Here is a 23031-nt window from a genome sequence, read left to right on the forward strand (position 1 = left end):
TTTTACTGCAGTTTTTAAAGCAAACCAAGTTTACTGGAATAAGTAGAAAGATTAAAAAATATAGTGATTGTGTGTGGAATCCTAAAAAGACAACAACAACCTGGGGCTGTATGGTGGCCTATGTCCTCAGTTCCGATCTTGCCTTGCCATATTTTTGAGAAGACCCCATATTACATTCAACCATGCAGGTGCTGTGAGTTGATATGCCTTTGTCATCAAAGGACATTCTATGGAACACCTCAACTTCTTTCAAAACCTATCTCTCATAGACACCTCGCTTTTCTGCTGTCAAATAGCCCTAGCCCTTTGTTCCCATCCTCTTTCTTTATTTAGTGCACCCTTTCCATGCACGCTCTTTGCTTCTGAGCAGAGACGCTACCCTTCTAGATCTAGATCCATGGTCTAGCACACTGTTGGCAGGAAAAAAAGAGCAGGACTTATGGGAACATCAGATCTTGAACACCCTGCTGTCAAGGTCATCTGACATACAAGACATATCCGGCTGTACTTTTGAATAAATAAGGTATACTATTCATTGTATCAACTTGTAGATTCCAACGGAAGTCTCATAAAGTTCAACGAAAAAAGCAGAAGACCCAGTGGATCAATTCATTCTCTAGTCAATTCATGCATAAGGTCCATACATGTATAAGTGCCTATTCCACCTGTCTGTTCATAGAGTCCAATAATACACATGAAGGGTTGTTATTTATTCAAAAGTACAGCCAGTTACGTCTTGTGTGTTTATTGAGTATGTTTCACGTAACCACAGGCTTGTTGTTGTTATTTTGCTAAGGTCATCTGACAGCCATGGCCTGCTGGCTATCAACAACATCCCATCAGCTACGACGAGAAAATCAAACGGAAACTAGCTAACTTTGGGACACAAAATTCCACAAGTTTGTTTTCTCTGATCATCATCATCATTTGCTTAATTCGTCAGTTGTATAGATCTAATGCTTCTGTGATCATGTTGCACCGGTTGCAAGTTTCAAGACAGGTTTGGAAGTTCATCAGCAATGGCTTCCAAAATTTCAAAAGGTCATGTGGGGTGTCATCTGGGCAGGACTTCTAGGGACTGCAGTGTAGTGAGGAGTCCAGTCTATGTCATTTCACCTCTCCAAAATCTAAGTGCAATTGTTCAAAATAAACAAATTTGGGAGGGGGCCATCACCTTAATGCTAGAACATGGCCCCAGAGAGCTGGACCACTGCTTGGGCTACCCAGATCAAAATTCACAGATCATGTGCTTCATTTACTCACACTGCCAAATCCAGATTTTCTGGGTGCGTGCTTTGGGTCATATTGTGGCCAGATTTTGTTTTTCTATTTTTAAAGAAATTTGAGTACAGAGCATAATGCAAACTAATATCCCAATCTTACACGCATGTATGTGGGACATCAATCGTACTGATTTCACTGGGGCAAACTTCCAAGTAAACGAATCTAGGACCAGCAGTTAAGGCAGTGATAGGAGATTTTGTAAATATTCAGTTGCAGTTTATTTCATGACTACAACTTTGAGCAGGAGAATACAAATACACTGCTTAAATCAAGAAGCTTAAATCTAGAAGTTTGACATTTTCCACTTCAACGTTGTTATAAATTTGGCCTCTCACATTTCAGCAGGTGCAAATTCTGGAGTAAACATTCTGTATCCTTCCTTAATCCTTTTATAGAACTTGGAATCCACAGGCATTCCAGGATAGGGACTGCTTCCTGTTAACACAGAGCTGTCTGTTAATATATCATATCAGGTTTGGTTAAATGTGAGAAACAAAAGATCCAAGAAGTAATTGTTGTAGCTCTGTATAAACTACAAGAGTTGATAGCCATATGCATCTTACCTAGAGAGAACAGTTCCCAAAGCAGGATTCCGTAAGACCAGACATCACTCTCAAAAGTGTATACACATTCAAAAATGCTTTCAGGTGCCATCCATTTCACAGGAAGTCGTGCCTTTACAGAGAAAGGAAGGGAAAATGAAAAATGAGTGCATTAAGTGGGTGGGCAGGGGCTGAGCCAACCCCACTGCCATCATGACTACATCAGGCCTGATTTGGGTCCAGTTGCTGTGCTACCTCCAGACTGGTTCAGGGATCTGCTTGCTCCTTCAACTTCTGCCCCAGCCAGCTGGGCTGCAGACGTGGCTGCATTGCTCCATTAAGCCCTGCCAGCAGCCAGCGACAGGATTGCACAGCTCATTGAAAAAGTCATTCCTATCAGAAATAGCAGCTATAGAGATGGGCATTCATTGCCATAAGACAATGCCACCAAGGCACTGGAAAGGGTTCGTTTCAAAACCCTCTAGGTAGGAGCTTAATCCAGGTAACAAAAATGAAAGTGATATTATCACCAAACTCCGAATATAATTGCACATTGTATTAATTAACATTATTTTTTAATATATTAGTGGCCATGTGATAGTTTTACCTTATAAATTTTATTGTTTAATGTCTTAATTTGTATATTAAGGTACTTTTATAGCTCTGTTTAGAGTAGGTAATGTCTTGATAGTATAAATGTTTTAAGTTTTTTCTATCAATCCAGTATATTTTCTTTTAATTGTTGAATGTTTCTGTGTGCATTGCGGCAGCCTTTGGCTATGTGCAATAAAACTGGCTGACTATATTCTGAAATGCTTAGAACCCACCTAGATGAAAATCCCTGGCCTGCTTCTACAAAAATGTAGCCAAACTTCTACACCTTTTGCATTGAAAGGCAGCTAAAGGAAAGACAAATCAGGCAATCATGGCAACCAAACGTATTCAGTATTGCCTATAGCGCTGGTGCCTTAAAGTTGTCTAGGACTCCCCCCATCAGCCTCAGTCAGCCTGGCCACTAGTGAGGGATGATGGGAGTTGTTGTCAACAACATCTAGAGAGCACAGCATATCGATTAAAAAAGAATCACAACACACTTAGCCATGATGATGATCCTATTTATCCAATTGCTGTTTTATAGTATCCCACGGCTATGCTACAATGTACTTTGTGTTTTTATTTGTTCAGAGTAGTTTGAACCGTTTGAAACTGCTTATAAATACAATGAAAAAATCTTATAAAATAGAAACAACCTAAGGCCAGTATCCCAAGCGCTGTATTACTAGTTTTATGGAATCAAGTGGGTTTTAAATATGCATCATGAACAGCAGGGCCCCAGGCACCCCATTTTTGAACCTGAAGGGACTTTTCAAAACATTTTGTGATATAGCTGGGATCTTCCTGTTAAAAGATAGTAAGTCAGACGTCCCAATGGATTCTCCAATGGGCTTGATTAAAGCAGCACCTTGGAAGTCGGTCTAACTCTTAATGTTGCTGTAGCCTATATAATTCCTAAATGATTACGCGTTTCTAGTTTTCTTATCACAAAGCAGTTCGTTTTCTCTAATGAAAGCCCTTTTAAGTTGGTTTCGGGCATTAGAGAGCAATCTTAGGTTAAAATCACTGCACTTCAAAGGATCACGTTTCATCAAATGGCTGCCATTGTATGGTACAACCACAATTCATTGTTTGGGTTCAGGAAACCAATTAGTGTTACTGTTTAGTGTAATTAGATGAAGTGGTAGCCTTGAATTAGAGCGATAATCTAAAAGCCACCATATCTTTGATCACCGAAGGATGATTGAATTGTTTTTTGCTGGAGGCAGAGGTAGGTGCTGGCTGCTGTCACTCTTCGGGGTGATTGGAGTTCCCCTAGCATCAGCTTTGATATTATGCCAGAAACAATTATGGAACATCCCTGGCTCCTAACAGCTGCAGCCAATTCGTCTCCTGACTCTTTCACACTATGAAACATCAGGCAACTCAGGACACAGAAACCCCTTAATCTAGGCAAATGAAATTCAATTACTTACTGCCCCCCTTGCAAGCTGTTGCCCTGTATGTTAAAAATCCTAGATGCAGATAATTAGTCTGAGGCTTCAAAATTAAACCTGGTCCTCACTTAAGTTTCTTTGCACATTTAGATGCTATTAAGGGGCTTTCATACTCTTGTTTGCTTGCCTGTGCTGCATGTATTCTGTCATCACAGCTCGTGCCTGATTATCACATTGAATTTTTCAAGGGAAAAAGGAGTGATGGTAAAACTTGAAGGAAGGAATGTAATATTCTTTGCCTGAGCCTCAGATGAGTCAGATTCTCCTTACCTCAGGAGACAGTTTCAACTGCACACATGGCACACAGGAAGAGATTACAGGTTTAATGAAGAGATTTAGTTGAGAGGAAGTTTATCTGAGGGGAGGCCATTTGCAACAAACGAACCTATGACAGAAGGGACCTCCTCCATACCTTCTGTTCTGAAAATCAGCACAATTTGTTTCAACTGTCCATCTCTCCATTCCTATTCTAAGTTGGCCCCCCTAGGCAAAGGCTATTTGGCACACAGACGCTGAAAGGCATGAACTCCAGCCACTAAGAATCAAATGCAGTTCCACAACACACTTCACAGAGGTACAGGTTGCATTCAAACATACTTACATTTCCTTTGACCACATAATTTGAGTCGTTCCTGATATCTCTTGCAAGGCCAAAGTCACATATTTTTGTAATCCGCCCATGAGTAAGCAATATGTTTCTTGCTGCCAGGTCTCTGTGAATGCACTGAAGGGATTGAATAAAATATATATATATATACAATATATATATACACCAAATATGATTGTTTTGCATTGCACACCACCAATACAACTGTGCAGAACTGCACTTCTATTATATTTGGGCACCTTGGTCTTAATCTACTGGTCGGAGTCCTGTGGCTATAGCCAAATGACTTTTTGAGGATAGGAGAACCAGGATCTTATTGGATAAAGACTGGATTGTACCAAGGTAGCTACAGTAACATCCTACAGTTAGTAAGCTCGCCTTGCTTTACTTTGTGTCCATTTCTATTTCCATTTGATTCCACAAAGGGAAGGACAGCTTTCCTTCCCTAGTTCTCTTGATTCTGCCAACTCAGAATGTTGTTCACGGCACAGTCACTTGGAGGAAAGGTCCATGGAAATCAATGGAATATGCTTTCAAGTAATGTCTTCCGAACTGGAATGTTTTCCATTGGGGTTTCCACCCACTGCACCTACTTAAATCTTGTTCACCATGATCCAAGGAAGCCAGAAAGGGATGCCCTCCACCAAGTGGCTTGGGTTGTTATATGGTGTTGTTTAGTACAAACATTTAGTATGAAGCAGATAAAGTTAGGTGAAGAGCTTTTTTAAAAGTATATAAAAAGGCTGACTGTACAAAGCAGTATTTACAGGTGCCCATAGTATCGCCCCAGTTTAGAACACTTCCTCTGACTGTTGGTCATAGTACTGAAGGCCAGCTCTGTTAATCTACAGAGACAGACTCCACCTGACCTGGAAGCCAAAGGACTATCCCAGGTCACAATATCATCATATATCCTCCTTTCCCCAAGCGACATGATTGGAAAGGGTCTGTTTCTCCAGGCTGAAGAACATAGCTGATTCCCTGCCCATATTCCACAACCTCTTATTTCCCCATGGGAGGTGTACCTGCTGGGGGAGAATTGTTATTTTACACTCCCAAGGTGTAAAAACATCAAGAGCAGGAGGCAAATGCATCCCACCCGACGATAGCTGGTTTCCCATCCTTTCAAAAATTACTCAGCAGTGAAAAAGATGCTCAATTTACTGCTCCTCTAGGTGAACAAATTATTATTTCCCAACTTCTCCACTCACATTTTTGGAAGAAAGGAAGCTCATCCCTTTTGCCACCTGATAAGAAAAACTTAGCAAGTCTTCAATATCCAGAGCCAGTTCATCATCTTCTAAGATGGCAATGGTGACATCCTGATTAGCAAACGATCCTACGCAACGCAAGCAGGGACAATACATAAATGGATTAATTATGGACATTTGGGAAGATAGCAGTTTTTCTATTAACAGAGCACAGCACTTAATTAACACAGAAATACCCCTAAGCTGCTATTGAAACATGAAGCGATTCCGTATGAGCCCACCCAATGGAAAACTGCAAAATTGTTTTCCGTTTTAGTGTAGATTATTAAAGTTCTAATACACTGAATTAGGGCTGGTGTTGTTGTTTTTTAATGGACATGTTCTGATAGGTAGGAGCCATTTCAAAAAAGGAACTTTCCTTCTTTCTTTTCCAATCCTGCTTGGCAGCTTACCTGGCCTTCCTGGACTCCTTTTAGTGGCTTTGGTGTGGATGACCTGAGAAACTCCTGGTTTCATGTCCATGTATTCATCAGTGGCATCACTATGTGGAAAACAGAAGAACTATGAGGTTGGATAATATATGGGGAATCTGTTGGCTTGGGTCACTGGACCCCTAGCGGTTTGTATGATGAGGAGTGACTAAGGTTTTCAGCTATGTAGAGAAGATGACCTGAATGAACATATCATTTTTTTATTTGAGAGAGAATTATTTAATCCATATTATCAACTGTCTCACAGTCTCGCATTCTAGATTGTTGGCTGACAAATTTGTAGTTGTACAGCACATAACTTTGCCAGGCTGCAAGACAACGGGAACGAATGTCCAATGGAAACAAATATTCATTGGCTGTGTGGTTCCTAATCCCATACCATTCCCATCATCCCTGGCCACTGGTCTTGGTTGCTAGTGATGATGGGAGTTGTAGTCCAAAAACAGCTGGAGATCCAAGTTTGGGAAACACTAATCTAATCCACAGGGAACGGGGAGACTCAGTCAAAAGTTTGTGAGGAATAATCTGAGTGCTCTCTTAAAAGACAGCCAGAATGGGAGTGCTAGACTTGAATCACAAAGCCCAGGATTGAAATTCCTTTAAAGCTTCTAAGCTTAACTGAGTAGTCCTGGGGAGGCCCCTTATCTTTCAGCCCAGACTACCTCACAAGGTAGTTGTGATAGTAAAATAGGACAGCCTCTATGTACACCATCATGAATTCCTCAGCGGAAGCATGAAATAGAGGCAATGTGATAAATTAAAGCTCTCCCCCAAACCACCCCCCCCACAAAATGAGTACAAAGCTGTGAAAAGCAACAAAACAACTCCCCTCCCAAATGCACAAGCGCACAAAAGGTACACTGTGATTTCCTGGCAATGACCACAAATATTGGCACCACATCCTTACTACATGTGTTCTTTTTGATAGAGAAGGTTCTTGTAGACAGCTGTTTCTTCATGCTTTGGGCAAATAAAGGAGTCACGTTTCCTTCTCAGAAAATTCAAAAGGTCACCATAGCAGCAGTATTCTGTGATGACCAGAGTAGGACCTGCAGATGCAGAGGAAGTCAAAAGCAGTGGGTGAATTTTCCATTCTGGCTCAGGCATATTTAAAAACAGAAACAAACAAACAAACAAACAAAAAGCCCCTCGATTATTTGGCTACATGTACAAAAACGGGCCATTTCAAATCACACTATAGAGTAGTGTTTCAGCTTGAAAAGTCAGGGTGAAATTACATCAGCGGATTCTCTATTCAGGCACTGAGCCTTATTTCCAATTAAGACGATGTCATTCCCAATTAATTATTTTCACACATCAATAGGGCTGCAGTGTTAAGAAACACACATACACACAAATTAAGTAAGTCCTGTGATAATGGTGCAAACCAGACACATCTGTTTCATTCCGGAGCTCTTCCTGAAGGAAGTTATCTGTTCCAAATGTAAGCTTCTAACATTAATCCTTTTGATTCACTCGTGTTTACAGTAGACTTCTCGCTCTTATAGTAATGTTTTGGAAATGATATAAAATATTATAGTCTTCAATGTAATTGGGGGGAGGGAGGGAGAACCATTCAGACAGAACTCTCTACTGAGACAGAAAGCTAGAAGCTCCAGACTTTTCAAATGATTAAAAGGGAAATTTAAGGGCAGAATCAAATCGTCTACGGTTCTAAAGTTTTTATATCAAAGATGTGTTTTTCTGAATGCCTGGCTGCCTCTAGGTCATTTCAAGTACCGGATGCCTGAGATTTCAAATATAGGGTTCTGTATCAGTGCTACTTATTCTGGATAGTTCCCTCTCCACTCACACAGAACCGGAACTATTTTCCATAATAGCAATAACTACACTTGTTTATGCTGGGTGAGGTATTATGAAAAGAGCACAAGCCTTCTCTTGGGGCTGTGAGGTCTCCTTTTCAGTATCCCAGTCAAGCTTGCCTTCTTTCAGGACACTCTGTTCCCTTTCCCCCGCACCCCCAACGGACATCCGGCGGCCACTAAGTGTGCTCAGTCATCAAACTGCCCGTTGCTCCCTGCCCTCCTGTGGGTTTTTCCTTCAGTGGGTTTTGTGTACTTCTGCAAACCTTGGGGTCCCCCTGAGCCTGCAGATGCCTCCGCCTCTTGTGTGTAGAATGGAGCGTTTGATCTCCTTCAGAGTAAGCAAACACATGAGGAGTAGCAAGGATGGGCTGCTCCATCAAGCTCCCTCCAATGTGTCACCTGTACACAGTGTAGAGCAGCGGATCCCAATTAGCTAAGTCCCGTGGACCTCCTGTTTTTCAAGCCATGGACCCCCAACTTTTGAAATTTTTGCTATCTCTATGGTAGTTTTCATTATGTGAATGGTGCCATGGACCCCCTGGGGATCACAATCTACCAGTTGGGAACCACTGGTTTAAAGTTTAAGACTGATGCCCTGAAGCAGGGAAGCTCCCAGTGTAATTTGGAGCACTTGTTTTGTCCTGTGAGGACTATCCATGGGTAGAGGAGGCTCTCTGCTTCACACCTTCTCCCTCAAATTCATGGAGGGCTCTGAACTGCCATATGGGGCAGGGCTTGGCGGCACAGACCACTCCCCACTTCTCCTCACCTGTTTGCCGACACACAAGATGCCGGAATGCCGGAATAGGACATTTCTCTGTGTGTGAACATTACTAGCTTTCCCCTCAAACCTCCCCAAACTGAGCAACAGGTTGAAAACTGTACCTCCAACTGTACAGGCTCCGAGTAGATTGACAATGTTAATGTGGTTGCCAAGGTAACTCAGGACTTTCAGCTCGGACATCAGGGCTTCCTTCTCAGTGAAATGGGCGCTGGCTGGAGAGAGAAAGATGAAAAATTCAGCGGATTTAAAAAGGGAGAAGGGAGTCGCAAAGGAACACACCACGAGGTGTTCCAGGTTGCTTCCTGGCCCAATGTGCTTTCAGGTCTTCCAAGAAGGCTCTGCTTAAAACTAGGCTTGCCACACTGGTTTCTGATCTTAGGAACATTTACTTGTAAAGATACAATAACTGGGAGAAAAACTCTCTTTAATCTGATGCGTTACAGTGTTCTAACAAATGGGATACATTCTTATGGTCATACAATGTACTCCATATTTTGGAGATCCTTGGATGGCAACCCCACCTCAAACTCCCTCCGGAAGCTGGGAAAATGGCTACTGGTGTGTGTGTGGGAAGGAGCGTTCCTGAAGATTCATTATGGAATTTCCTTCCCAAGGAGGCGCTTCCAGGCTCACACTCTACCAGTTAGAATCACAGAACCAGAAAGGATTCCAGGTCATCTAGACCAACCCAGCATACAATCAAGTATCTACAATGTTGGAAGCAGCTGTAGCATCCCTGACAGATGCCTGCCCAGCCTCTGCTTAATGCCTCTGACAAAGGAGAACCCACCACCTCCAAAGGCAGCCTGTATTCCACTCTCAAACAGGTCGTACTATTAGGAAGCGCCTCCCAACGTTTAGCTGAGATCCACTTCCCTGCAATTTCCACCCACCAATTCTAGTTCTGTCCTCTGGAACATCAGAGCACTAGTGTCTTAATATTTCCTGCATGGCAGCTCTTCAGATATTTGAAGCTGGCAATTTATGCAGGAATTTGGGGCTGAAGGCAATGTGTAGCGATGAGGTATGGTTTTCATCTTCTGGCGTGTATGTCGCTTTCGGAACCCTTGGGAAGACAGGGCAAGAGAGATATTTTTAAATAAGTAAAACTTGCAACGGAGGTGTTGGGAACTTACGTTTGAGCATCTTTACAGCTACTCTCATTGCTCCATCAGGTTTGAAGAGACCGTAGGCAGTGGCTTCAACGACTTTCCCAAAAGCTCCAGCTCCAAGAGTCTTGCCTAAAGGATTTTCAGAGTGTTTAAAAAACAACAACCAAACATTGAGCTGCTACCAAACAGATTAGCAATGCAACCTGATCCAATTCCTATTTTTTAAAGAAATTTAAAGCAGGGATAGGACATTGTAAGATCCACAAATAGTGTCCCACCGAGTAGCTGTCAATTCCATTATTTCATGAATCTAGGTAGAGGGTGGGGGGGCAGCAAATTTGTTACACAAAGTCCAACACTATTGTTAATATTTTGGGGCCCAAAGTTACAGTTCCTTATTTTCCCTCAGCTCCCCTTTGTTCCGCACATCTGACTTAACCTTTCCCTCTTTGACTCCATCTCTCCTGTCTCTATGTCTTCGCTATTTGACAACAGTTGCAGGTAAAAAATCAGTAACAAAGTACAGTGGTACCTCGGTTACATATGGTTCAGGTTATATATGCTTCAGGTTACAGACTCCGCTAACCCAGAAATAGTATCTTGGGTTAAGAACTTTGCTTCAGGATGAGAACAGAAATCATGCTCCAGCGGCACGGCGGCAGCGGGAGGCCCCATTAGCTAAAGTGGTGCTTCAGGTTAAGAACGGACCTCCAGAAATAATTAAGTACTTAACCCAAGGTACCACTGTACAGGCATCTAAAATGCATGCTGGGGTTTAGCTGTATGTGTGACGTAATTTGGAGGTGACTGTAAGCAGAACAACAAATTATGGAAGCAGAGTTACTTAGAACATGGCACAAATAATGCAGAGCTTTTCCTCCAGGAAAGTTCCCCACCATTTTCCTCAGCTTGTGACAGGCCGCAGTGTAACACAATGCAAGTCTAGTGGGGGACCAGTCTGTGGGCTAGGGAGAACTCTTGACTGGTTTTATATTGGCCTGGTTCGCACATAACAACAAGCCAAACTATGGCTTAATGTACAAATACCTGGAGTAGAAAAATAAATTTTAAAAAATAAAATCTTCCCCTGGTCCTGCTGCTGCCATGCTACCCAGAGCTAAGCCATGGTTTGGTTTGTGTTACATCCAAACCTGGGCTTTTGGTTTGTCTTGCTCCCAACAAACATGAGTTGTAACCAAGATTTGCTCTTGGTTTTCTACTTGTAGTTCATCTGCAGGAGACGTGCTATTAGCTCAGCTTTAGATAGTGCAGGAGCAGCAAAACAAGGGGAGAAGTGAAGTGACTGTGATTTCCCTTCCACACACTTGTTTGTTCTTGGCAAGCCATGGTTACATGCAAAGAAGGTCACTTGCCTAACCTTGCTCTGAAGAGGACACAAGCTCCTTACAGGATTTATTAAAAAAAGGAGTACTGGTCCTACATTCCCCACCCCCTTCCAGGAACAATGCCATTCTGCTGACACAGAGTTCTATAGGTCAAATACATGTAAACTAACCAAAACTTAGCCGGTTTCTCGGAAACTCCCATTTGTCATCATAAGGAAGCTGTGTGGGATCTATGTAAACATAGTTGTTTCCATTTATTTCGTCAACTACTTTCCACTGAACCTCATATTTTGGTTTCTGGAAGAGAGATACAGCCATGTTGAGTGCATACAACCGTGAACGGAGGTAAAGGAAAAAATAAGATTGTGGGTGGTATAACCACAAGCATAATTCTTACCTGCAGATATTTGTACACAAGAATGATGACTGTGATGCACATCAGTCCTGCCGCTACTCCAAAGCCAATTAACAAAGGAGTGAAAAGGGTGTGGGTGCTTATTTGTTCTGGAAAGACACACACAAAAGAAGCCTGGCTTAAATTTTTGCATTAAGAGACTTGGCCCTTGACTCATCAAGGAACACAGTGCTTTATGGTATGAGCCAAAAGGTGTGTTCTCCGTCTCAGGGAGATTACAGCATGAACACAGTATGCCGTTTCAAATATCACTCGGGCTGCCAGTTACCTTTAATGGCAAAGTTGAAAAAAGCAGCACTCCTGGCAATGTCGTTGGAAGCTTCACATGCAACAGTGCCATTCTTGAACATGCTGGCATCCACGGTGCTTTCAACAACTATCTTCCCAAAAGGAGGAAAAGGCGAATCTTTATAATTGGTCTTCACGTCTACTGGTGAAATGTTTGGTGAATCTGAACACCTGGAAGAAACAATTCACCTGGGTGAGCCAACTTGGTGGACAAGAGAAAATATCCAGAATGTTGATGCCAGGAAAATAGCAGCACCCTTTAGGTCAGTGATGGCCAAACTTGGACCTCCAGCTGTTTTGGGACTACAATTCCCAAACCACTGGTCCTGTTAGCTAGGGATGGTGGGAGTTGTAGTCCCAAAACAGCTGGAGGGCCAGTTTGGCCATCGCTGCTTTAGATGAAGAAATGCATCTTGTTTATATCTATATTAGCATTCCCTAATGCTGTACTAGACTGTCTAACATTAACATCTATGTACTATACATTTTGTTTTTTATATAGGTAAAGGTACCCCTGCCCGTACGGGCCAGTCCTGACAGACTCTAGGGTTGCGCGCCCATCTCACTCAAGAGGCCGGGGGCCAGCGCTGTCCAGAGACACTTCCGGGTCACGTGGCCAGCGTGACAAAGCCGCATCTGGTGAGCCAGCGCAGCACACGGAAACGCCGTTTACCTTCCCGCCAGTAAGCTGTCCCTATTTATCTACTTGCACCCGGGGGTGCTTTCAAACTGCTAGGTTGGCAGGCGCTGGGACCGAACAACGGGAGCGCACCCCGCCGCGGGGATTCAAACCGCCAACCTTTCGATTGGCAAGCCCTAGGCGCTGAGGCTTTTACCCACAGCGCCACCCGTGTCCCTGTTTTTTATATAATTTTAATTAATTTTTGTTTTACACTTTAGAATATTCATTTAAACAACCTTAAAATGTCAATGACTTCCCTTCTTCTCTTTCCATGATTCATTTCGCATATCATAAATCCCTGCATATTTTACATACACTAAACCATTCAGTATTCCATGATTAGATCAAACAAAACTTGTTTGCACTGTTGAATTTATCTTAATGCTGCCAATGTTTTCAGGTGTACACAATTCCCCCCCCCCCCATATATTCAATAAATGTTTTCCAAACTTCCTTAAATTTATGTTCTTCTTGTTCTCTTATTCTCTTATTCTATATGTTAGGTCTGCAAGCTGTGCATATTCCACCATTTTAAGTTGCCATTCTTTTTTAGTTGGGACCTCACTCGTTTTCCATTTTTGGACTAACAAAACATGGGCCGCAGTAGTGGCATACATAAATATCATTTTTTGACACCCAGGAAATCCCCATGTACTATACATTTTGAGTGAGTAAAACCTCATCTTAAAAAGCTTTGCCCATTCAAAGAGGGAAAGTATCTCATACTCTCCAGCATTTCCAAAAAGGTGAAACAAAACCTCTCTCGAAAAAATGTTTTCCCCTAATTTTTTGTCTGTCTCCCCCACCCACATGAGGCCTGAAGTGCATGTATAGTGTCTAACGTCAAATATATACATATTTCTCTAGCACAACATGCCACAAATTATGTAAATCTGCTTAAAAGCCTACTTTGCATCTTCCACAAAGTATGACTTTAGATTTCATGGTCTTATCCCATTTCTCTTCTCATTAATTTTCAGAATACATATAACAGGAAAACAAAGTGTGTCAACAAAATGCTCACAGCCTGTTATGACAATTCATTAAAAACGTTACAATAATCCAAAGGGTAATATATTTAATGTCAGATTTCAAAGTAGCATAAATGGTGGTGCATTCCCTATGGCTATTTTTTCCTTTGTGCCATGTTGCACTTTCAGCCAAGATGGCAGCAGGCACCATTTTCTAGAAAATCTCCTCTCTGAGCAAATTAAGACCGTTCACTTAAGGTCCCATTACCTTGAGACTCTGACCTTCCCATAACTACGCAGGGCCTTTGTAGAACTAAGATTCCGACAGATGCCCTTGGCATATTTAGAGGGGAGATATTGGGGAATTCCCCATATGGATTGCAAAAGTATACATGGATGCAGTCCGGTAGAGGACATCAAACATTACCTGCTTATTTGGCCCCTGCATACAATGCCTAGAGGAAAATTTATAGCGCCAATTCTTAATTGGCTTCCAGGTTGATTCATGCAAAAAGTGACTGCTGAACTCCTAGCAGATAAACATCTATATATTACACACCAGGTAGCTAGATTTGCACCTGCAGCCAAGAAGTTCTGTTCCACCTACGTGAATGCACTCCAATCTTAAGTCTTAATGTTGTAAATTTCTTTTCATGTTGCAAACTGCTACAGGTTATGTGTATGATTTAAGATGAAAGTTTCCTTTTCTTCTCTGTTGTCCATTGCAAAGGCCTCTGGCTATATACAATAAAAACTGACTGACTGTCCAGTCAGCTTCTTTATATATGGATTGGAATCGGGCAGCTGTTTTGTGTCTTGCTGTAGGCAGCAAAATGTCTTGGGCTGGGCCTGAAGGCTCTCTGCAGGAACCTCTGCTTCTGATACAGAGAAAACTAAGGCCGTCCTAAAAGTGGTTTTCAGCCAGCAGAATGCTCTTTCTTCATTATCTACTACAATGTCACAATTTAAAATCCTTTTTAGGACGGAACATATATGCAGAGTTGAGAAATGTTGCCCGTTGCTGTGGATGAAAAATGCACACCTCAAAAGTAAACTTAGGAAAGAATAACTTGTGAAAAATGATTCATATAGGAAACACATTATCTGCTAGCAAGAATGTCTTTAGAACGCTGTCAAAATAAGCAAGTGCTTTATAATCTTGTTTGCAAATCCTCTACCTGCACGGAAAGTACATACAATCTTCTTAGAAACTTGGTAATTACCTTTGTAGTTAATTCTCTTTTCCCTCACAAGCTTACAAGACACATTTACCCTATAATCTACTGTGTGTAAATGAAAATCTAATTACCCTGTGTCCTGGAAAATTGTGTTATTACATGATAAATCCAAAAGATAATAGCCATACACGGGAGCTATTTTGTAATTGTCATTCTACGGGGTTAAATCATTAGGGCCAAGAACAGCCCGGCTGCAGGTGGGTGTAAGCCCTCTGAAGTCCATGTTTGGCCCTTAATGTTTAGTCATAAATTATAGTGACTCCTTCAAGAAAAGAGCAAGAAGCGAACAACAGAAAAGTCCTGTCATAAGTAAGGCTACTTAGGATAGTGAGTGTGTTAGAATGCGGAGTCCTCCTGGCCTAAGCCAGTTCGCTGAGAGATGCTGACTGGTCCCTCAGTTGCCAACCGATGGGCAAAGGAAACATGGGACCTATTCCAATGAACCTTCCCACAAATATGCATGGAGGAACCAGACCTGTTAGCCCTGCTCCTGACAAATCCATATGCCATGCTTCTTAAGGGCCAAAGGTGCAGTGAAAGGGACCTAAATGTGCACCACTATGCATGTCCAGGGCTTATCTTTGAGAACTGTTCCCAATTGTAAAGAGTTGTGGTGGACATGTTAAAAAAAAAGCCAAAGGCTTCTGGGAAATGATATATAATGAAATGAAGATGATGTTTAAATGGGCTTTTCCCCCCAAAGACCCGAAGCTTTTCTCATAGAGATAATAGGGATGGACATGCCAAAGAAAATGACCAAATCATTTAGGTACGTGACAACAGAAGCTAGAATGTTATATGCACGGAAATAGAAAGAAGAGAAGGTTCCAACGAAGGGGGAATGGCTTAAAAAAAACAATGGACTATGCCGAAAAGGCAAAGTTGACAGCAATATCAAGAGATCGAAACGATGAACTTTTTATAGAAGAATGGAGGGCTTTTCTGGAGCATTTGGAAAAAAAATACTGAAAAAATACAGTCAAATGAGCAGCATTCGAGATAGGGAGCAGTGGGAGAAAAATGATAAAGTAATTGTATTAGACAGATTTCTGTAATAGATAAAGAGTTTGAAAGACAGTGCAGTAGAAAAGGTTTTGAACATAAACACTGTTGAGGCATAGGTGGGAAGTCAATACATGAAACGATGTAACTGTTCCATTTGAAGTTAATTTGTAAAAAAAAAAATGGAAATTCATTATAAATTATATTATTAAATAAAAACAATGGCAAAGAGTTGTATTTGTGTATAGCTCTATGCACGATTACGTTCCCTGAGGCTGTGTGTAGGAAGGTTCATCTGAATAGCTCCTACGTATGTTTCCACCTAAACAGCCCTATGGAGAAAGGGACTTTTTGTCAGTCTGCATTTCTTAGTGCAGAAAGTATTGATCTGATATGTAGAGATCTTTCCCATTTCAAGAGGGTTGTGGAAGCTTCTGTGTGTGAAAGAAACAAGCAGCAGGTTCATGATGTTTGGGTTATTCCTTCAGAGAAGCTGCGTAGAGCTGGCTTAAACTGGTTCTCTTACCTGTCAAGGTCATGCTGACTAGAAATGTAAGGCCAGAAGGAGCCTGGGCTTCATCTTTTCTTTCTATCTCTTTTCCTTCAGGTGTAGTGTTCTGTACATGCCATAGCTGTCAACGTTTCCCTTTTTTAAAGGGAAATTCCCTTATTCCGAATAGGATTCCTCACAAGAAAAGGGAAAAGTTGACAGCTATGGTACATGGTATGCTTAGTGTTAAGGTTTAGACTTATTACAAGTTACTGTAAGTTTAAGGTAAGTCTGCTGCAACTGGATTTCTTATGGACAGTGCCAATCCTGAAGGTATTGGATTTGTGATCATTATGCTCATTTGCCTTCAGTAGCAGTAAAGCTCTGCTGGATAAAATGTAATTGCCTCTGGTCTATTTTTTGGGAATCCTGCAAAGTGTTCAAGTTGTTACTCTGCTAAATATACATTGGAATCTACCCTGGATCAATACTGAGTAGAATTTCAATGACACTTTTGTGCCAACACAACTGGCTGACAGCCTCTGTTAGGCACTGGGGGCAGGCAAGGTTGGGAAACCAAGCCATCAAACCCATTCCTCACTTTTCAAGCGACTCTCCAGTGGCTGATTCAGAGCTGTAGAGCACAATGACGTACAGGCACAGCATTTCTTTATTTTGTTTTATTAGAAAAATACTATCATTTGTATCGCCCTTGCCCTTCTACCAATATAAACACTCCACTCATCTGAACATTTGTTTCTGAGCATATTAATTTATTGCGCTGAAGATCTAACCCAAAGACAAAAGGCATGCTGGAAATTATCTGGCTCACTCACCTTTGCTCAGCTGCTGTGCAGAAATACCAGTCTATTTTCGGGGCAGGGTAACCAGCAGCCACACAGTGAAGCATGCCATTGCTAAGCCTGTCTGAAGCAACAATTTCCGGTTTGGCTGAAAATAAAACGGACAGATATATAGTCATTCCTTAGATCTGTTTATGACTGTGCATTCATACTTCGGCCCAAATACTAGAAATATGTTGACAACGTCTGCCAATAAATTAAGCATCTGCCCCCAAGGAAGCGACAAATGCTTTCCCTACAAGTAAGCCCTACTGAACACAGTGCTACTTCTGAGTAAACATGTGTTGGACGTCCAAAAAGAAACATAATATTCATCTTTGGAAATGCCCAGCGTTTTCCCCAGGCATCAAAGCATTTTGCAGTGTTTACCCCAGCAAGTCTTGCTAGTTACCAGCACTCGAAGGACAGAACTAGGTGTTCTATGGCCGCTTTGTGTCCTGAAACCATGGGTGCTGCTTCTCTGCAAGATCCACCCCCCTGTCGCCAACATGTTACAAAGAAATCTTGCAAAAAAGAAGAAGGGGGGAACAACCAAGTCAATCTCAACAGGAATGTAAAGAAGTTAAAACAGGAAGTAGAAAAAAATACCATTGATTTTCATAAACCTATACAGTGGTACCTTGGTTCTCGAATGGCTTGGCTCCCGAACAAATCGGCTCCCACACGCCGCAAAACCAGAAGTAAGTGTTCCGGTTTGCAAACATTTTTTGGAAGCCAAATGTCCGACGTGGCTTCTGCTTGACTGCAGGAATCTCCTGCAGCCAATCGGAAGCCACGCCTTGGTTTTCAAACCATTTCGGGAGTCGAACGGACTCCCAGAATGGATTAAGTTCGAGAATCAAGGTACCACTGTATAGTCTTCCCGCAGGTTCATATTGGTCTCAAGTTGACCTCTTGTTTCTACTCGAAACTGAGGTGTTGGGAAAAAGGCTGATGCTTGAGACTACTAATTATGTCCAGTATTTAGCATGAGTAGAGCTAAGGTACCTTAAAGAGATTTCAGGGCAACTGCTCAACTGCTTTTTACAAAGAGGCATCCCGTGAAGTGAAATGAAGATTACGGGCTTGCTATGCTGTTACATACCTAACGTAAGTTTCTCCGTTGATTAAGGTTTGTGGCCTTCTGCTTCCTGTTCCAAGACATGACACTTTCTTTTATTATATTTAAGAAATCGCAGCACTGCTGCATTTAAAAGATTATTATCAGAGCCCAAGGGGGAAGACAGCAGCAATAAATAGGATTTACAGACATTTGTTCTAGCTGTCTTTGAAAAGGCATCCGAAGAACAGGTACACCAAGGAAAAGACTTTTGACAAAACTTTTCCATAACATCCTGTAAGGATTTACTTAATGGAGGACCTGGACAGCTCTAGCAGGAACTGAGGCCAATGCAATTTTGACAGTCCCACTCATTCCAAATCCTCAAGTGCAAAACAAAGACTTCGACTTTGGGAGCACTCAGAGTAATGCTTGCAAAAGCCCCGGGTTTTTGAGAGCGTTCAGTTCAGATACTCGCCGAAAGCCCAGAGGATGCTTGCAAAGTGCCCTTTGCTACTGCCTCCCTTTCCCTCTCAAAAGCTGAGACTCTTACTGGCATCAGAGGGAAGGTTATGGTAGCAGTGAGATTCTTCCTGGGCCCTGTTGGAACATCTTCACTGGGCCAGGATACCTAAAAGGTTGCCTCTTTGCCTACTCAACCCTGTACCCAAGTGATTACTGCATTCTGCAGCAGAGGGTGTTCTGTAGACTACCGGCCCCAGAATCTCTGTTTCTGTCAATTCCAAAGGGAAAAGGCCCTTCAACATAGCCCCATCCTCTGTGGGGAAAAACCACTGCCTGTGCTTGAGAGAACCCACTGCAACCCACTGCTCTGCTGAAGGAAGGTTAATTAAGTCTTATGGACAGAGAAAGGAGGAGGCAGCAGAAGCGCTTGAAGCATTGAGGGGATCAGAGCAGCCTGCTCAAATGCTCTAGCAGACTAACGGCATATGCTATGGGCCAGGAGATCTCCAGCACAACTCTCAACCATGAATTCATCCATAAGCCACTGTCTGAGCCAATGCATGCCAAGCACACACTCAAGGGAAGTGTTCCTGCCTCCATGGAGGTTACAAATCCACAAACGTATTTTTAAAACTATAGTCGAGATGCAACAGATCAGCTCTTTACCAAGTGTATAACTTCTAAACAATTGGATGATTTATACGTCTTGAGATTATGCATGGAGGGGCCTTAGCTTCTGTGTGTATTATGTTACAGGAACTGAAAATCCTTCTTCCCCTCTGTATTTGCATGCAACACTTCGGTCAAAATAGCAAACCAACCAACCCTTTTGCAAAATCGCCAGGCTGGATTCGCAACATGACTCAACTGAGTGCCGAACTCGCCGGTCATGCACTTCCTGGTCAGAGGGAGCGTCAGGGGGAAAAACAGCTTCAGGCAAGAGAAGAGAAGAGCTCTCTTATTTATTCAACTCCCAAGCAATCGCATTCATGAATACTGTTCCTCGCAGCCCCCATCATGCCTAAGATACTTGACTGTTCACTGGATTTTGCAGCCTGATCTTATGCTGGGTTGGGAACACAAGTTTACAGAGCGACATCTAAAACTGCCTGCCCTTGACAACGGTTTGGGAACTTCAGCCAGCGCCTCCTAAATGCCAAGGAGCTACTGGGCTAAATTCAGGATGCACTGCTGTACAAAGCACTAGGCAGCTTGGGTCCAGGATACCTAAAAGGTTGCCTCTTTGCCTACTCAACCCCGTACCCAAGTGATTCCTGAATTCTGCAGCAGAGGGCATTTTGTAGATACTAACCTTAGTGGGGTAGGAGAGCTGGGGGGGGGGGAATTCACATCTGGCAACCAATGCACCCCTTTGGTTTCAGATAGGGCATAGGCAGATGAGTCTAAAAAGTCTGGGACACAAATTTTAACGGCCCTGGATTATTTACCAGAAGTAATGTATTTACAGTGGTACCTCTGGTTAAGTGCTTAATTCATTCCGGAGGTCCGTTCTTAACCTGAAACTGTTCTTAACCTGAAGCACCACTTTAGCTAATGGGGCCTCCTGCTGCCGCCGCACCGCCAGAGCACGATTTCTGTTCTCATCCTGAAGCAAATTTCTTAACCTGATGCACTATTTCTGGGTTAGCGGATGTAACCTGAAGCGTATGTAACCCGAGATACCACTGTAGTGTTAACTCTAAGTGTATACTCGATACCAGAAGTAATGTCTTTAGTGTTAGTTCTAAGTGTATACTCGATACCAGAAGTAATGTATTTAGTCTTAACTCTAAGTGTATACTCGATACCAGAAGTAATGTCTTTAGTGTTAGCTCTAAGTGTATACTCGATTCTGTCAGAACTTAGCACCCTAATGTATATTTTGCTCCACACCCCTGAGATTACAACAGAATAAAGCCACCCTCTCTCCCAGGATCCCAACCTGGGTCATGCTACCCACCCTCCTATTTACCTTTTAAAAAGCCACTGAAATATTGCTAATTGCATGCATAGCATCTCATCCAGTTTGCTCCTTAGTTCCAATGAAAAGCTGATGCAGACACGCCTTAAGGCTATGAATCCTTGATTCAGTTATGCAGCGTACTTGGCTTGAAACTGACGTGAGACCCGTTTTCATCTATGGGACTAAACAAACTCAAAACCTAGGTATTCCCTTCACTACTTCTTTTTCATTTGCAACTAGCCTTGGTAAGATAACATGCACACAGACATCTGAGATGCCAAGTCAATTAAGACAGAATATTTATGGATTGAAGGAGGCTGCCGGAACTGAATGTTTAACTACTATGTTGAGGTCTGCTATGTTTCACACACGTGGTGTGTGCCTATTTCAAAATTAGTTTTATGTCCTCTATTCCTACCACCAGGATCCAGGTACGACTGAACAAGTCACTGACTGCAACACAGTCCACTTTCAGATACCATTCTACCCAAAAGCAGCTGCAGCCATTACTTGATACATAATGAATGTACCTATCTGCATAAGGACTGAGGGCCAAGTTCTGTTTGGCTCTCCTGTCTGTGGAACTGTCACCAAAGTTAATGGGTGTTCTGCAAATATATTCCCAGAAAACAGTTTCAACTGTTTATTCATTGGGCTTTTGGCAGCAAATATGGATTTCAAATAATTACAGAACTGGATGTATTTTCAGGATGAAAAGTCTTCCAAAGTTTAGAATACATTTTTAAATGCCTCATTAAAATTACTTATTGAAGAGCCACCCCTTCAGATTTGTTGGTCCTGGGGTGAAAGAGATGAGCCAAGGGAGTTTTGTTTAAGATTACTCAATTCATTTTCAGTCTCTTGATTCGTTCCTGGGTATGTAAACAAACTGGAGGATGAAATGAGTTCAGGATTTGTTGAAATGAGTTCGGCTGGAATTGTAAAGGTCACCTCTCCTTTGAGGTGGGCTTTTATATGCCCCTGAAATCAAGTTTCCAAGCCCAACCAAACTCAAGAGACTTTTACCAGTATCTCCAGTTGCTTTTGTGTTGACTCAGAGAACGCTGGGGTGAACTCTGTTCCTGCCTCTGCTCATTTCTGAGCTACATATAAGGTTTGGCCACGGCTTCTATTCGTGATGCGAGCACGAATGACATAAGGGGACCAGACACTCATCAGTGGGTTAAACCAGGTCTACAACTTTATTAAACAAAACCAGCTAATTGTTTTAATCTTTCATAGTTTTGCACCCACTTGCCGAGCCATAAAAGCCATTTTAATCCTTCGTCAACCACTTTGGGTAAATAAATATTTTAAGCATAGGAATTGTGTGGTTCTGTTAACACCCCTAAGCGAGTAAAATAATATTAGCATCTCTTATTTATTGATAAGCAGGATAATGTTGCTGTTAGCAATTGTACCCATTGCAAAAAAAATGTCGTCCCTCTGTTCTAATTAATCAGCATCCCGTACCAATGCTGCTGAAAGTCTAAGCTGGGTTAACAGTGCAGAAGAAGCAAAAAACCTTAATTCCTCCAGTGCCAACATAGCTGGCAGACCAAAAAGTAAAAAAAATGAAAAACTCCTATACTGTCACCCAAGGGTGGGTGGATGGATATTGAACATGGGCTGGCTGGAGAGAGACATATATAATGACTCTTTTCCAAGATGGCATCTGCTAAACAAGACATGCAACTTCATGTCCAGTGGGTCAGGTGTAACCCTCCTTGAACAGTTCCACATTGGGCAGATAGAGTAGCTATTTGCCAGAGGGGCAGCACCACAAACCTGGTCTCCTAGCAGTGACATCACTGCCATATACTGAGATGGTGTGGGTGCAAGGGCACTGGCAAGGTTGGGGTGGCTTGGGTGCAATGACAGGAGAATTGGATTGGCTGGGCTGCATCGTCCACACCTTACCACCACCCTGAAATGCTCTGCAGTGGTGATGGCCCTGCCAGGAGGCCAGGTCCACTCCACCCACCCTCTCCTCTGGTTGCTCCTAGCTGTCACATGAGAGCAGAAGCTTCTGGTAAAACCTTCTGCACCAACCAATGTGCCTCTCTGTGCGCTGCAAACTGGAGTGGCAATGGCACATCTGGTCTTACTATCCAATGTACACACCGAAGTTGTCAGCCCCACGGTGCATAGCTCTGGGCCTGTGGGTGACAAATTCCTCTCCAGAGTGCGATGGTGAGAATGTACATATTGCCACCGTACAATCTTAAATATTTATTTGCCTCTAGTAATTAGGAGGGAGAAGGAAACTGGCAATAAAAGCAATGCAAATTGACTCAATGGTGCTGAAGTGACGACTACGGAGATGCAGAAGTAGGAAAGTAACTTCTTTAAGCTCTCTTC

General features: G+C 42.4%; 1 protein-coding gene across 2 annotated transcripts in view; it reads right to left on the reverse strand.

The window, feature by feature from the left end:
• The window catches only part of KIT (KIT proto-oncogene, receptor tyrosine kinase), a 79827-nt gene that overhangs the window by 6436 nt on the left and 50360 nt on the right, over positions 1-23031 (reverse strand). For both annotated transcript variants that reach the window (XM_081020478.1, XM_081020479.1), the window contains 12 exons: positions 17177-17291; positions 11938-12128; positions 11652-11758; positions 11425-11551; positions 9933-10037; positions 8898-9008; positions 7094-7235; positions 6148-6236; positions 5696-5823; positions 4479-4601; positions 1848-1959; positions 1620-1719 (listed from right to left, as the gene is read on the reverse strand). In XM_081020478.1, coding sequence (XP_080876604.1) covers positions 1620-1719; positions 1848-1959; positions 4479-4601; positions 5696-5823; positions 6148-6236; positions 7094-7235; positions 8898-9008; positions 9933-10037; positions 11425-11551; positions 11652-11758; positions 11938-12128; positions 17177-17291 — 1450 coding nt within the window. The remainder of the gene's footprint in view (positions 1-1619; positions 1720-1847; positions 1960-4478; positions 4602-5695; positions 5824-6147; positions 6237-7093; positions 7236-8897; positions 9009-9932; positions 10038-11424; positions 11552-11651; positions 11759-11937; positions 12129-17176; positions 17292-23031) is intronic.

Source organism: Podarcis pityusensis (assembly GCF_964106645.2).
Source record: "Podarcis pityusensis genome assembly, chromosome: 9".
NCBI classification, from domain to species: domain Eukaryota; kingdom Metazoa; phylum Chordata; class Lepidosauria; order Squamata; family Lacertidae; genus Podarcis; species Podarcis pityusensis.